This window comes from Eubalaena glacialis, chromosome 1 (assembly GCF_028564815.1).
Source record: "Eubalaena glacialis isolate mEubGla1 chromosome 1, mEubGla1.1.hap2.+ XY, whole genome shotgun sequence".
NCBI lineage: Eukaryota > Metazoa > Chordata > Mammalia > Artiodactyla > Balaenidae > Eubalaena > Eubalaena glacialis.
The window spans coordinates 105,867,603-105,884,508 of record NC_083716.1 but is presented as its reverse complement, the minus strand read 5'-3'; the positions used below and the strand labels follow the sequence as shown (position 1 = coordinate 105,884,508).

At 40.8% G+C, this 16,906-nt stretch overlaps 1 protein-coding gene and 1 non-coding gene across 5 annotated transcripts in view; both read right to left on the bottom strand.

Moving 5' to 3' along the window:
• The window catches only part of EPB41L5 (erythrocyte membrane protein band 4.1 like 5), a 143,030-nt gene that overhangs the window by 24,097 nt on the left and 102,027 nt on the right, over positions 1 to 16,906 (bottom strand). For all 4 annotated transcript variants that reach the window (XM_061182971.1, XM_061182973.1, XM_061182974.1 and 1 more), the window contains 2 exons: positions 9,799 to 9,950; positions 7,281 to 7,378 (listed from right to left, as the gene is read on the bottom strand). In XM_061182971.1, coding sequence (XP_061038954.1) covers positions 7,281 to 7,378; positions 9,799 to 9,950 — 250 coding nt within the window. The remainder of the gene's footprint in view (positions 1 to 7,280; positions 7,379 to 9,798; positions 9,951 to 16,906) is intronic.
• Positions 14,814 to 14,955, bottom strand: LOC133078796 (U4 spliceosomal RNA). Its single transcript, XR_009697941.1, has one exon. It is a non-coding gene; the product is annotated as a U4 spliceosomal RNA (small nuclear RNA).

The following is a 16,906-nucleotide window of genomic DNA, read 5'->3' as shown; positions in this document are numbered from 1 at the left end:
AATGTATACTTACACCAAATCATCAAGGTGTACACTTTAAAGATATTTAAATTTTATTTGTCAATTATACCTCAGTAAAGCTGGAAAAGTATCATGGCTAGTTTAAATGCGTTGACATTTTCTTTTCAGAGACAACTACATTGCAGACTTGAGATTATTTGCTAATCATTTATATTTGCACGTCACAGGATTCTCAGAGCAACCTGCCTCTGATATAGGCAAGTATTTATTTTCCTGCCTATATTAAAAACAAAAACAAGAATTCAACACATGTATCACAGGTAAAAGTACCCGTGACTGTTACCATCTTTCTGGAAGGCAATTTTGCAAAAGTACCAAAGGCTTTTAAATTATTCCTGGAATTTGACCTAACGCTGTGCCGCACCATGGGGCTTGCGGGATCTGAGTTCCCAGACCAGGGACTGAACCCGACCCAGGCAGTGAAAGTGCAGAGTCCTAACCACTGGACCACCAGGGAAGTCCCAAAACTAACACTTCTACTTCCCAGTAAAATAATCAAAGATGATGGCAGATACTTACTTATAAGACTGTCAGAGCACTGATTATGACGGTGAAAATTAGCAACAATCTAAATGACTAACAGGAGACTGAGTAAATGCAGTGATGATATATGCATGCCATTTAACTACCATCGGTAATATGTTATTGAAATAAAGAGAGTTATAATGCATTAGTTATAAAAAACAGTGTTATTGCATTTTTATTAAAAAAATATATATATATCACATTTCAAGGTTTGGTTTAAAATGTTAACCATAGTTACCTCTTAGTACTGGGATAATGGAGGTTGGATAATGTCCTGCTTTTTAAAACCTGTATGTTGTGTTACTATGCTGCTGATATGTCTGCCTTGGATGGCCAAAATGTGCAAACAGAAGACCGAAAGAACTAAAAAGACACCCTGATTCCTAAACACCCCATACATGACTGGACACTCAAACTCTCCTGTAGAGCCATCCTTGCTGCCATCAGAGTCAGCTTAGTTAGGAGCTTAAGTCGGGTTAAAGTCATCCAAAGTCTGCTTCAGTTTGTTACCAAGCAAGGGGTCATGTGCTCGCAGTACAGAAAGCCAAACTCTGACAGCGGGTGTTTGCAGCAAAGTAGGGTGCGAAGCAAGGAGAACAGGCAGCTCATGTGCAAAAGACCTGAACTCCCTGACGGCTTTCAAGCAAGGGTCTTTAAAGACGTTGTTAGGGAAGAGGGTCCAGGATGCGTGATCAACCTGTGGACCTTCTTCTGACTGGCTGGTGGTAAAAGGGTGATGACTCAGGAACCTCAACCTCCTGGTTCCAACCAGTCTCGGGTCGACATGCTTGTGGTCAGCACATCGTCACCATCCCGCAGCGGGTGGGGGTCTCAGCTTCTGCAGAACAGCTCAGAGATACGCAGCAGACGGTTCTCCACATCCCTTCAGGAGGACCTAGGAGCCCTGTGACTCTACTGTCCTAATCATTAACTGCTTGAGTCGGCTCTCTGGAACTCAGGGAAGGCCCAGGAGACTACAGCCTGTTTCCTACAAACAAGAAACAGGGGACATGGAGAGGCTTTTTGTTCCTGGGAGGGCCCCATGGGGTCCTGCTTGGTTTCAGTCCCCCCTTTTCTTGGATCCTCCTCAATCCTGAGGGGAACAGGGGCAGGACAAGAAAGGGAATGAAGTTTCTGGATAGAGAGATTAATCATCAACTCAGCAGGGCCACTCAGTGTTTGAAGTTCTCAACCGGAATGCCATCAGATCTAAACTCAAAACCACTCTTGAAACAATCCTGGCTAGAAGAGAAGTCTTATTTCTGAGAGCTCCTTCTTTAAATGGCTCAGAAAAACTGAAACTGTTTAATTGAAAAAAAATTATATAAGCCTTTTAACTAAAGTGAAGTTCTTTTTAGTTCTAACCTTGGAGAGACGCAAAGAGTTATTTTAAGGTTGGTATGGTTCACTCTTTTTGAGAATTTAATAAAATTTGGACCCGCTTTCCAGAAAAATGTATAAGTGAATCAAAGACAAGAACATGTATTCAATTTTATAGGGTTTAAGGCACTCCTCATAATTATTCATGGGTAGATCCATGATTTGCAAGAATCTTGCTTTAGAAGAACACATACAATTTGCCTTGTATTTTACCTAAATATACACAAAAGTTTTAACCACTTTATAAAGTTTCTTCCCCTTAAACTGTTGAATGTATCTAAATGAAACCAGAAGAGTCCCTGAGATCATGATAAAAGAGATGTGAACTTTTAGAGCTAGCTTACCATATAAACTAAAAAATGCTAAGATACCAACAGCTTAACAGCCTGATTTCCAGATTTAAAAATTATTCTTTAAAAAACCGGCACCTGGGACTTCCCTGGTGGTCTAGTGGTTAAGACAGCGCTTCCACTGCAGGGGGCATGGGTTCGATCCCTTGGGTGAGGAACTAAGATCCCACATGCTACACAGTGCGGCCAAAAAATAAAAATTAAAAATTAAAAAATTAAAAAAATAAAAATAAAAAACCTGCACCAACAATATTAGTATAATATTAGTAGCTATTCTTTAAGCTGAAAATGTCAAGGGGTAGCAGAATACGCCATCCCCAAATATGCCACTTTGGGGCATATTATTTTGAGCTGAAGGCAATTGAGAAGCAGCATACAAGAAACGCTCTGTCCTTACCCTATTTGCCTAAAAGCAGGACAGAAATTTACAAAGGAGTCCCTCCTTCCCTCTCTACCGGGAAGGACAAATGTTAATCCCTGCAAACAACTCAAACCCTTATCATGAAAAGCAAGGACTTAAAGCTGCATAACAAGCCTTACTGCTGTTTACCCCGCCTTTCCTTGTACTATCCACCAACTACACCTTTCTTTTTTCTGACTTTAGCTGAAGACGGTATTTAGCTGCAATTCTAAGCCACCTCTGAGAGTTACTCATTCTTCCCTGGTATCTCCCACCTATACCTGAGATACACATATCAATCAACTTCTGTTTTTCTCTTGTTAATCTGTCTTTTGAAACAGAGGTCTCAGCCAAGAACTGAGAATGGTAGAGGGGGAAATTATTTCTCTACCCTACAGCAGTTACTGTCAAATAGGAAATATTTGCCTTTGAGTTTGTAAAAGTATCATTTCTATTTACTACTTACATAATACACAACAGCCCACAGATCCCTGGACAAGGGTGACCTTTGCACGGCTAATGTCTGAAGACTTTCCCAAAGGGAAGTCACACCCATCACCACACCTTCTGTGTCCAAATTGAGGGTAGAGGGAAAGAAAGTAACCACTTACAGAACCAAACTATCAATAAAACGTTTGGAGTCACTTGTGTCAGGGACAAAATGGAGACAGTCAATACGGGCACACGAAGGACACTTAACCTAACCTTGCAGAATGTACAGCTCTCCTCAGAGCTCGGCAGAGGACCCCAGCCAAGCCCCACACACCAAGTCCGTCCAAGCCAGCTCTGTGCTTCCTGTTCCCCTAACTCAGCTACTCTGATCCAAATAAGAAAGAAGACCACTAGGCAACCAGGCAGCTGAAAAAAACAAAAAACTTCTGCATTTCTCCCATAAAACCCCTTAATCTGTCAGCAACTTGGAACTTAACTGCTCCCATAGTCTTGCGTTTCCAGGCTTGCAGGTCAAAATCCTTGCGATAAGTTCATCTTTTTGCTTTGTTTTATTCAGAGTGCAGATTTTGGGTTTTGCTATACTTTTTGGTTATACCCTATTAAGGTTTGGATACAAAGAAAATCAAAAGCGTAAAAACGACAAAGATTATTCCAAATCTTGTGTGGTAGCAACCTGCTGCTAGATTACATTCGCAACAACAAGAGAAGGACAACCTGCAGGCCAAACCTGGCCCACACCTGCTGTAGTAAGTAAACCTGATGGGAACACGGCCATACCTGGGCCCAGTGGCTGCTCTCCCGCCACGGTGGCAGAGTCGAGTACAATGACAGAGACTGTACGGCGGCCTAGACTAAACTATTTACTGACTTTTTAATGAAACAGGCTGCCAACCTGTCTCAAGAGAACAGTCATCGTGCCTGACTTTTAATCCTTTCCCTAAAAAGATGAGTGGCTAAAGACCACGCCTTCACTGTGCCCCGACCCCACTAACAAACGCAGGTTAGGTTTTGTTACTTTAAGCATTTTGTAAAATTTTCTGATCAAGGAACAAGAAAAAATGATTCTTGAAATGAAATTTGAAGATAAAGAAAATTCTGGAATTGTCTCAAGTAATTAAGAAGAAGAAGGTAACTCAAAAATCTATACATCTTGACACAGCATAAGCCCTAAGGACTTCCAACACAAGGTCAGGCAGACACTGTGAACATATTTCCAACACGAGGAGGCCCCAAGGAAGGGGAGAATCCCCACGATGACACTGAGAGCCATCAGTGTCAGCATCCCCAGGTGGAAAGAACGCTCGCTTCATGCCACCACCAAAGTATCCAAAGAGCTGATTAAGTTAGTCTTAGCCTGAGGAACTTCCCACGCTGGGGAATTTGCTGCTTCCTAAGGCATCCTGTTCAATTCGCAGATATGTTAGGACGTGTTTTCCTACACCGAGGTGAAATCTGCATAACTCTATCATTCTCACTGACCCTAACTCTTCTCTGAGGCTCCTAAAAAACAAGTTACTTTACTCCCTGTGTCACATCATACATAGCTCCTCAGATACCCTGAGATTACGGAGCCTCCGCTGTAACTGTGTCTCAAGACCCCTCACCATACTCCTTTCTCAAACCCCTTTCATTTTCCTAAGTTACTTTTCTCTCGCTCCCTTTGCATACTGTGGTTGGATCCCCCCTTTCAAGCCCTTTCAGTTAACACAACAGAGGCGTCTCAGCAGCCACACTTCATACTCCATTTACAGATTCTCAAACATTTTTTACACATGCTTGTTACATTCTACCTCCCGACCTTAATCCTACATTTGTGTCAGACTTGTCATAATATATATTCTTAAATCCAAACCATCATTCCAGCCTGTCAAAGTCTTCGTGGATCCTGATTCTTGTCTTTCAAACTGTACTTCCCAGCTGTTACCAACTGAAAATTCCATCAGCAGAGGAGATCTGCGATATTTCTATGGGTGAGACAGGTCCAAGTTTCCGGAGGGCCAAGATTTTGTCATTCTTCTGTGGATTCCCCACAATACTTACTATTTTACATCTTATAAAAAGTAAACAACACACAGGTTTGTAGGACTGAATCAACAGTGTATGGGTTCTCAAGTGACCGTATCAACCCTGGGTGGCGCAGGTCTGACGGGGAGGAGGGCCCTCTGAAGCGGGGTCTCAAGACACGAGCTAGCAGTCCGCTCTGCTGTCAGTAGCGCTAGTCCGAGCCTCACGATTCTGGTGCTGGCTTAGAGCTTCTCAGTTACCCAGTTCTTAGAGCTAATCGTCCGACAACTGACACTTTGTTTTAGAACAATGTATTTTATTTACAATAGGCTTTTCATCCTAAAATTACTTTACTCAGTAAAGCTGATATTAAGATTAATTTGCATTCCTTAAGCAAACATTAACTGTTGATGGCAGAGGTAGAGAAATCAGAGTGGATTAAAAGTGTGTCATATAAATAAAACATGAATCAGCTGGAGAACTAAAATGTTGCTGCCATATCAGCAAAGGATGTTGCAGCCATCAAGCCACCACATTATAGCCGCCTGACAGTGAGCCCTGAGGGAACTCAGGACTGAAACAAACGGGCTGCCCACTGTCAAGTTCATCTAGCAGTCAGCCACTGCAGCCCCCTCCCCCAACACGGTGTACCCTGAGGGGACTCAGGATGGAAAAGCACAGGATCTTGGCCCCAGAGAGCTGAGGTACATATCAAAGGAATGATTTCAGTGAGCCCAGACTCTTGCATCTTCCCATATATAGAAAAGCACTAAATTCCTTAATGTGACATGCCTGGTTTTCTTTTATTAACAGTAATCTTTTGATGTTCCCACTACCTGGTCTTTGTTGCAAACACTCCTATACATCCTCCCCTGCCTCTCTGGAGCCGGCCCTCAGAGCTATCTCAGACGCTGTGTCCCAGGCTCAAAGTACTAAGACAGTCCACCAAATAACACACATCTCCCAACTTTTAGGTTGTGCTTTTTTTTCAGTTGACAAACTTGCACACGGCACTAGCTGAAGAGTTATTAACTAGTCTGATATCCCTTATTTATTAGTACAGTACTGAATTCTTTCCTGTTATTCCTGCCTGGCACTGAGTAAGCCCTCACTAAGTATTAGCTATTATTTTCCTAGCTATGTGAGCCCTAAAATACTCCTTGATGGCATACCATCCTTCACCTAACCCACTCTCTTACTCCCTGTCCTATCTTAAACCCACACTTGTACTCATTTTCCCAAGGCTTCAAAACGAATTTAATAGATCCTCTGGTTGAGAGGCTCAGTTACATTGCAGCAAAGTGTGCAGGGAATTTTGCAAAAGAATCAAGCAGCTACTCGATGCACTCCCAGTGTACAATCACCCTTCTACTCCCCACCTTCACAACCCAGCCAGGGTTTACCTGGCTTCCTTCTTCTTTGGGATCACTCCATGCCTCCGCTAAATTTTTGTCAAAGTAATTGCCAACCATCTAAAGCTTGCATCTAAAGCTTTCAATTAACCCTTCTGTCTCTGACTCCGCATTCCCCTACCTTACAGAGACAGTAGAAAAAAATGACAATGTGAAGGAAACAGACCAGTATAATTGAAAAATACTGAGGGGTCAAAAAAAGGAAAGACTTTCTGAAACTGAATCAGCTTCTAAAAGACATTTCTAAGAAAAACATAATAGAAGGAAAAAAAAAAAGACTTGCATTCAAGAGGACAATCTTAACAGCGACTATGTAAGAAAGAAGAACATCACTCTGTGCTCCGTACTGGTCTCTGAAGAACTCCAGCTAGTTATCCAGGGACGAAAGAGCACTGCAAGTCACATGTTCCCCTTTCCTCTTTAAAACCAAACCAAAACAAAATTCATTCAACAGGGCTGGGCTGGGCTGAATAAAAATAAAGATTTAATAACCATATCACTTTTGACTGTGTTTAAAAAAACTTGAGATGACCTTATAGTTCGTAACGCTGATGCCCACGTTTCCTCCTGCACATCCACAAATCTCATCTTTTTAAATGGTAATACAGGTTGATAAGCGTTCAGCACAGACAGATTTCCCAGGGAAAGAAAAGAAAAAGTACTGGCTTTTGATGGAAATGATTTCTCAGAGGTCTGGAGCTGTGGGACAGGCAGACAAAGGAGGACTCTGAATACCTGGGTGGTGATGTTAACGTCCCTGTTGGGAGGACTGGCTGGCAAAGGACCGCTTTCCATTTCAAGGTGTTTGAGCTTCTCTGAGGCATCTTTTAATGCTGAAAAAAAAGGGGAAAACAGCCGCTTAGTCTGCCAGGCTGTCACAGCCGTGTGAGGGTGAAGACTTAGGCTTTCTCCACACCCCTCAACATCAGTTACCATCAATTACAGGTAATAACCCAGATCACTACGGAACAGATATTCTTTCTATCACCAAGAAACTCTCCATTAATTTGATTAAGAGCTAACCTAAATAGGAACATCACCCTGTATCTGCTCTGCTGGATGTGGAATCCCCATGGCATGTGTGGCTAAGAAAGCTCACAGCCACGAGAGTAGAGGAAAAGGCACAGAGTACCTGTGACATGGCCTTCCTTCCTAGGCACCACCCAAGCTCCCCCTGCAAACCTCGCACTTGGCTGTTTCCTTTCCTTGGTCCTGACTACACACAGCCTACAACTAAACTTACGTGGAGCAAACTGATGAAGGACACACATTTATTAACTCACTGACTCAACATATTACATATTGGTGACATCAGGTGTGATGAAGGACAAGCATTTTATCTTCACTACATGCCACCAGGCTGCAAAACACACTACAGATAAAATCCTGCAACCACTGAAAGATGATACATTAAAGACAATTTAGCTTTAAATGAGTTCTATTTAAATTAACAATTGTTAGTTGTATTAATCTTATTTTGCAGGGACCAATTTGGTAGGAGTTTGAATTTTTACATTGTCCACTTGACAAAGAAGCTGTTGAATGCCTAATAATTTCTATATAATCAGGTAGAAGGGAGGGAAAAACTATGAAATCATTTGCTCTTGGTCAAAGGGATCTTCCAAAAGTGTCCATCAATTAATTCTGTACATCTTTCCCTTGGCTACACATAAGATGTGGAATATTTAAGAAATACTGATTCCCAGAGCTGACCCTAGAACAATGATATCAGATTTCTGAATGTAGTTTTCTGCCATTGGTAGTTTTAAAAATTCTCCAGGTGATTTTTTAAAAAAATAAATTTACTTATTTATTTATTTTTGGCTGCATTGGGTCTTCGTTTCTGCGTGCGGGGGCTGCTCTTCATTGCAGTGCGCGGGCTTCTCATTGCGGTGGCTTCTCCTGTTCCGGAGCACGGGCTCCAGGCGTGTGGGCTTCAGTAGTTGTGGCACGTGGGCTCAGTAGTGTGGCTTGCGGGCTCTAGAGCGCAGGCTCAGTAGTTGTGGCACACGGGCTTAGTTGCTCCACGGCATGTGGGATCTTCCCAGAACCCGTGTCTCCTGCATTGGCAGGCGGATTCTTAACCACTGCGTCACCAGGGAAGCCCCAGAACAAATTTTTAATGCCAGTTACCAGCAGTACTTCAGCGTGTTCTATGAAGCAGAAGCACTGTGCAACTTTTCATTAATGTTTCTTTCTAAATTACTAAATACTATTGCTGTATTCTACACTCCTCAGAGACAACAGCATACTCACTGGCAATTTCCAATAAGTTGTTTAAAGACAGTGTCTTAATTTTAGCAACAGAAATCAAAATTGGCAAGAGCCACATAAACATAAGCTGCTTTTAAATGAACACACACTGAGATTCAACAGAAAGCTCCTGTTTAAAGACAGTTTATGCTTTAATATCAAATCAAACTCACAAGTATATAGAAATTTTCAATGTGCAATTTACTGCTTCCTTTTAACCTTTTAAAAAGTTAAGGAAAGGAGCATTCTTTCTGGATTATTTATTTTTGTGGGTCTGGGCAACAATAGCCCTCATTAATAACAAAATACCAGGGCTTCCCTGGTGGCGCAGTGGTTGAGAATCTGCCTGCCAATGCAGGGGACACGGGTTCGAGCCCTGGTCTGGGAAGATCCCACATGCCGCGGAGCAACTAGACCCGTGAGCCACAATTACTGAGCCTGCGCGTCTGGAGCCTGTGCTCCGCAACAAGAGAGGCCGCGATAGTGAAAAGCCCGGGAACCGCGATGAAGAGTGGCCCCCGCTTGCCGCAACTGGAAAAAGCCCTCGTACAGAAACGAAGACCCAACACAGCCATAAATAAATAAAATAAATAAATAAATAAAAATTTTTTAAAAAACCAAAAAAACAAAATACTCTCTGTGAACTAATGGAATGTCCAAACATTCATTCAATCCTGTGCCCTAGATCTCTAAGGAAACTTTTTACTCTTAATTTTCACTCAAGAAACAAAGTAAAAAGCAAATTTGAAAATTCAAAAATGTTTAAGAACTTATAAATGATACAAATGTTTAATAGTCTCAATTATGTGATCTTAAATATTTCAATGGACCCTTAAGCCAAAAAAGCAAGAAGGCATAACCATTCTACAGTAACATTTCAAATCCAACTACTGCATAAAATATTCTTAGAGGAACTGCCTTAAACAGCTCATTTCAAAGGCGGGCAGACTAGGGCGATGCCAGTGATGTTACACAGAACGTCTAGTTACGCCTCACTCACCTTCCAGCCCCTCTAATCCAGCCTGCCTGGAGGCTGTGCTCACTTCGCCTGGGGCTTGGGACATGGCCATGGTGTCAGGTGCCCCAACTACATCATCAATGGTTGTTTCCAGTAAGTCTGGACTATCTAGCAAATCAATCTTCAGAGGCAAGCTATAAAGGTAACAGAAAACTTAATTAAACCAAGAAGTTTATCAGGAAAAGAATTTAAAATACTAACAAAAATCTCTGCTGGAAAAATAATTCATTTAATAGTTTGGATCCCAAGTAGTTTATTCATCTGTCAAAACCCTCTGGGCAGATTCTCTTGCATCCAAGATGGAGTAAAAGGAACTGAATTTAGCTTCCCAACTGAGATAACCTAAGGGGAAAACAAACCATTTTCAAGACGTAAGACCTCAGACAACAGAAGGCAGTGATCCTGAGCTTTGGAAAACAAATGAGGAGCCCTGTGCTTGACCTGAGGGAGTCCCCGGGCCGGGGTGCAGAGGGAGTGCAGTGCGGCAGAGCACAGAGGCCCCGCTTGGCTGACAGCGCAGGGAGACCAAGGCAGCCGGAGTTCACAGCACAGGCTACCAGACAGGAGAGAGCAGCCCGGCAAGGAGAGAATCCTACAGGTCTGCAAAGGCCCCCCTCAAGTATGCAGGAGAGCACTGATCAGGGAACGTGTGTAAGGAAACTCCCTGAGGCTGGGAAAGAACTAGTGGCACTCACACTGGGCCACAGTGCCCCCTCCACAGACACCATGTAAAAAAACGTAATTCAAGGGCATTTAGTATTAGGAAGGTCCTGCCTCTGTAGTAGAGAATAATTAACCCAGACTGACCATGGCAACAAACCCACTTAACACATCACTAAAGACCTGAAAGGATCAAACTGCTTCCAAGTAACTTAACTGCATCCCAAGACAAAGCTCAAGAGGACTGAGAGGAACACAAAATGATCTGGCATACAACAAAGTAAATTTCACATGTCAGGCACCCAAAGATTATCAGGAATGCAAAAAGGCAGAAAAAGACATCTCATACTAAAGAGAATAATCAGTCAAGAGAAACTGACACAGATACTAGAATTAGCAGAGAAAGACACATAGTTATTGTAACTGTATTCCATATCCTCAAAACTTAAGCAGAAACTAGAAGATACAAAAAAGCCCCAAACCAAACTTCTAGAGATGGAAACCACAATATCTGAGATGAAAAATATACTGGATGAGATGGACAGCAGATTAGATTTTAGAAAAGATACTGAACTTAATGGCATAGCAATAGAAACTATCCAAAATAAAAGACTCAGGGAAAAAGGAATCTGCCAAATTAAAAGAATGTCAGTTATTCTTTGTGGGACAACTTCAAGCAACCTACTGTATGAATAACTGGAGTCCCACAGTGGGGGTGGGACACAACAAATATCTGAAGAAAAAAATGGCTGATGTGTTTACAAATCTGATGAAAACTATAAACCCACAGATCCAAGAATTTCAGGAAACCCTAAACACGAGAAACATGAAGAAAACTACACCAAAGCATATCATAACCACACTGCTTAAAGCCAATGATGAAAAGAAAAACTTAAAAGCAGCCAAAACATTGTATGTTCAAAGGAGTAAGATAAGGATGACAGCAAGCCAAAGCAATCTTTTATTTTTTTATTATTAACCTATTTTATACATATTAGTGTATATATGTCAATCCCAATCTCCCAATTCATCCCACCACCACCACCACCCCCCCACCCCACTTTCCCCCCTTGGTATCCGTAAGGTCCAAGCAGTCTTGAGAAAGAAAAACGAAGCTGGAAGAATCAGGCTCCCTGACTGCAGACTATACTACGAAGCTATAGTCATCAAAACAGTACGGTACTGGCATAAAAATAGAAATATAGATCAATGGAACAGGATAGAAAGCCCAGAAATAAACCCTATGGTCAATTAATCTAAAACAAAGGAGGCAAGAGTACACAACGGTGGAAAGATAGTTTCTTCAACAAATAGTGTTGGGAAAACTGGACAGCTACAGGTACAAAACTGAAATTAGATCATTCTTTAACACCATACACAAAAATAAGCTCAAAATGGATTAAAGACCTAAATGTGAGACCGGACACTATAAAACTCCTAGAGGAAAACATAGGCAGAACACTCTCTGACATAAATCGCAGCAATATCTTTTTTGATCTGTCTCCCAGAGTGATGGAAATAAAAACAAAAATAAACAAATGGGACCTAATTAAACTCAAAAGCTTTTGCACATCAAAGGAAACCATAAACAAAACGAAAAGACAACCCACAGGTTGGGAGAAAATATTTGCAAATGATGTGACCAAAAAGGGATTAATCTCCAAAATTTACAAACATCTCAAGAGGCTTAATATCATCAAAAAAAACAACCCAATCAAAAAGTGGGCAGAAGACCTAAATAGACACTTCTCCAAAGAAGACACACAGATGGCCAAGAGGCACATGAAAAGATGTTCAACATCGCTAATTATTAGAGAAATGCAAATCAAAACTACAATGAGGTCACCTCACACCAGTCAAAATGGCCATCATCAAAAAATCCACAAACAATATAAATGCTGGAGAGGGTGTGGAGAAAAGGGAACCCTCCTACACTGCCGGTGGGAATGTAAATTGATACAGCCACTATGGAGAAAAGTATGGAGGTTCCTTAAAAACCTAAAAACAGAACTACCATACGACCCAGCAATCCCACTCCTGGGAATATATCCAGAAAAAAACGTGGTCTGAAAGGGTACATGCAGGGTTCACTGCAGCACTGTTTACAACAGCCAATACATGGAAGAAACCTAAATATCCATCAACAGGGGAGTGGATAAAGAAGATGTACATATATACAATGGAATATTACTCAGCCATTAAAAAGAATGAAATAATGCCATTTGCAGCAACATGGATGGACCTAGAGATTGTCATACTGAGTGAAGTCAGACAGAGAAAGAGAAATATTGTATGATACCCCTTATATGCAGAATCTAAAAAGAAATGATACAAATGGACTTATTTACAAAAACAGAAGAGACTCACAGATTTAGAGGACAAAGGGGGGTTACCAGGGGGGAAGGATAGGGGGAAGAGACAGTTAGGGAGTTTGGGACTGACGTGTACACACTGCTATATTTAAAATGGATAACCAACAAGGGCCCACTGTATAGCACAGGGAACTCTGCTCAATGTTATGTGGTAGCCTGGATGGAAGGGGAGTTTGGGGGGAGAATGGATACATGTATATGTATGGCTGAGTTGCTTGCTGTGCACCTGAAACTATCACAGCATTGTTAATCAGCTATATTCCAATATAAAATAAAAAGTTTAAAAAAAAAAAAGGATGACAGCAGATTTCTTATCAGAAATAATGCAAACTAGAGGTCGGTGGAGGAGTATCTTAAAAGCGCTGAAAGAAAAAAGTGTATCAACCCAAATTTTCTATCCAGCCAAAAAGCTTTCAAAAATAAAGGAAAACCTATGTATATACCAAATAAAAGTGAAAACAAACATCCACACAAAAATGTATACACAAATGTTCATGGCACCATTATTCATAATAGCCAAAAACATGGAAACAACCCAAATGCCCATCAACTGAGGAATGGATAAATAAAATGTGGTATATCCACAGAGTGGCATAATAATCAGCAATAAAAGGAGTGAAGTATTGATACATGCTAGGACCCTTGAAAACATAATGCTAAGGGGAAAAAGCCAGACACAAAATACCACATATCGTATGAGTCCATCTGTACGAAATGTCCAGAAGAGGCAAATCCACAGATGCAGAAAGTAGATCTGTGGTCGCCAGGGGCTGCAGAAGAAAGGGGACTGACTGCTGTGGTGTAAGGTCTGAAGTTAAGATTCAACAGTACGGGCTGCCTGGACATCCCTGAGCCTCATGAGGCCCCAAAGGCCCAACCATGAGTTTCCCGGCTCTCACCAGATATGCCCTCCCAGTGAAAAAGGTTCCCCTCAACTGTACCAGCTGCATCCCACCATGTTCCTAACCCCACAAGCTTCACTTCTCTGCCAGCCCGTGAAACTGTTCAGACGAGCCAATCACATCCCCTCATGGGAACCAGGGTGGCTCATTCTCATGTCCCTATAAAGCCTGCCTCCCAAAGTCCACGTTTGTCCACTCTGCTCGCAAGCGCAACACGTACGAGGCCCCGCTGTTGTGGGGTTTCCTCCTCCCCTGAGCCACGAGTATGTGTCTAATAAACTGCTGTCTGTCTCACCTGTCCAGGGCTGGGCATTGTGTGTTTGGCCATCTTGTAGTATTCAGGGTGGGGGATCCCCCCCCTCACCAAAAGTGTGACTAGGTGAGGAGCAGAACAACTAACAATGGGGAGGGGGTTTCTTTGGGGGAGGGGTAAGACTATCCTAAAGTAAACCTGGAATAAAAGGTGGCACAGTTCTATCAATGTGCTAAAAACACTGAATTGTCCACTTTGGATACGTAAATGGTATGGTATGTGAATTATATCTTAATAAAGAAAAAAAGAAAGACAAATAAAAGGAATTCATGACCAAAAGACCAGCACTAAAAAATTGCTAAAGGAAGACCTACAGGCAGAAGTAAAACAAACAACGTATTGTGGGGTATAAAACATGGATAGAAGTAAAATGCTTGACAAATGATAGTACAAAGCCTGGGAGGGGAGAAATGGAAGTACACTACTGTAAAGTTCTTATATGACACATGAAATGGTATAATATCCCGTGAAAGCAGACTGTGATAAGTGAAAGTTGTACAGGCTAAAGTAACAAATAAAGTGAAAAAAAAACCCCCCAAAACCCAAAGAGTTATAGCTAAGGAGTAAGAAGAGGATATAAATGGAATTTTTAAAAAAACACCTGATTAATAAAAAAAAAAAGAGAGGAAGATGGGAACAAGAAACATATGGGACAAACAGGAAACAAATAGCAGGATGATAGACACAATCATACCAATAATCATATTAAAAGGAAGTAGTATAAACGTACCATTTTAAAAAAAAATTCAGTCTCTGTAGAGACTGTCAAAAATTGCCAATGCCGACTGTATTTCAAGTCATCACGGCAGGGTACTGGGAAGAGTTTTCAATTAGCAATCATCACGCCTCAGATAAACCTCATTGGCTATAATATCTGCCACTGTGCAAAGCTGAAACATACCAATTTTCAGATGCAGAGACTGTCAGTTAAGATTTAAAAAGCAAAACCCAATTATGTGCTGCGTACATGAAACACAATTTAAATATGAAGAAACAAATTAATTAACAAAGATTAAAAATATAAATAGAAAAAGATATACCATGCTAACACTAGTCAAAAGAAAGCTACATTGAATATACTGATATCAAAGTAGAGTTCAGAGCAAAGAATAGTACTTAAAATGAAGATGATCATTTCATAAGGATAAGGGGGTCATTTAATCAAGAGAATATAACATTCCTAAATATTTATGAACTTAATGACAGCGCTTTAAAATACATGAAGCCAAAACTGAAAGAACTGCAAAGAGTAATAGATCAATTATGGTTGGAGATTTCAATACCCTTCTTTCAATAAGTGCTAGAACAGAAAATCAGCAAGGGTACAGTAGACTTGAACAGCACTAACCACCAACTTTACCTAATTGACATTCAGAGAATACTCCATCAAAACATCAAAACACATGTTCTTCTCAAGTGCATACAGAATAATCACTCAGACAGACAATATTCTGGGCCATAAAACAAGAGTCAATAAATTCAAAAGGACTCAAATCATACAAAGTATGTGTGTTCTTTGACCAGAACATAATTAAATTAGAAATCCAAAACAGAAAGTTCCTTGGAAAATCCCCAAATATTTGGAAACTATATAATGCACTTCTAAATAACCCATGGATCAAAAAAGATATGAGGGACTTCTCCGGTGGTGCAGTGGTTAAGAATCCACCTGCCAATGCAGGGGACACGGGTTCCATCCCTGGTGTGGGAAGATCCCACATGCCGTGGAGCAACTAAGCCCATGCGCCACAACTACTGAGCCTGTGCACCACAACTACTGAGCCCAAGTGCCACAACTACTGAAGCCCATGCGCCTGGAGCCCGTGTTCTGCAACAAGAGAAGCCACTGCAACGAGAAGACTGTGTACCGCAATGAAGAGTAGCCCCCTGCTCACCGCAACTAGAGAAAGCCCGCGCGCAGCAACGAAGACCCAACGCAGCCCCAGAAAAATAAAAATAAAATAAATTTATTAAAAAGATATGAAAAGGAAATTTAGAAAAGAATTTTGAACTATGAAAACGAAAGCACAACATATCCGAATTTGTAGGATGTCACTAAAGCAATAGTTAGAGGAATACTTATAACACTAAACATCCATATTAGGAAAGAAGAAAGTTTTCAAATCAATGACCTCAGCTTATACCTTGATAAACTAGAAAAAGAGCAAATTAAATGCAAAGGAAGAGGAAGGCAGGAAATAATAAAGATAAAAGGGAAAAATAATAGAAAAAATGAATTAAACTGAGAGCTAGTTCTTTGAGAAGTTCAATATAATTAATAACTTCTAGCTAGACTGATAAAAAGAGAGAATACATATTTACAATATCAGGAGTCGGAAGAGTGACACCACTACAGATATTACAGATACTAATATGGTATAAGAGAATATTATTAACTTTATGCCAATAAATTCAATGACTTAGATGATATGCAAAAATTCCTGGAAAGACACAAACTACCAAAGCTCACTCCAGGAAAACAGAAAATCTGAATAGACATAGAAAAGTAAAGAAATTGAATCAGTAATTAAAAATCTTCTCACAAAGAGAAGCTCAGGCCCAGAGGACCTCCCTGGTAAATTCTATCAAATATTTAAAAGAAGAAATAATTCCAATCTTCAACAAAGTATTTCACAAATAGAGGAAAGACAACATTCTCCAACTCATTCTATGAGCCCATTATTACCCTGATACTGGAGCCATTCCAAACACGTAACAAAAAATCAAGCAAGAAATAAAAAGGACTGTCCACCATGACCAGGTGGGATTTATCATAGGAATGCAAAGTTGGATTAATGTTTCAAAATCAATTAATGTAATATTACATTTTAATAAAAGAAAAC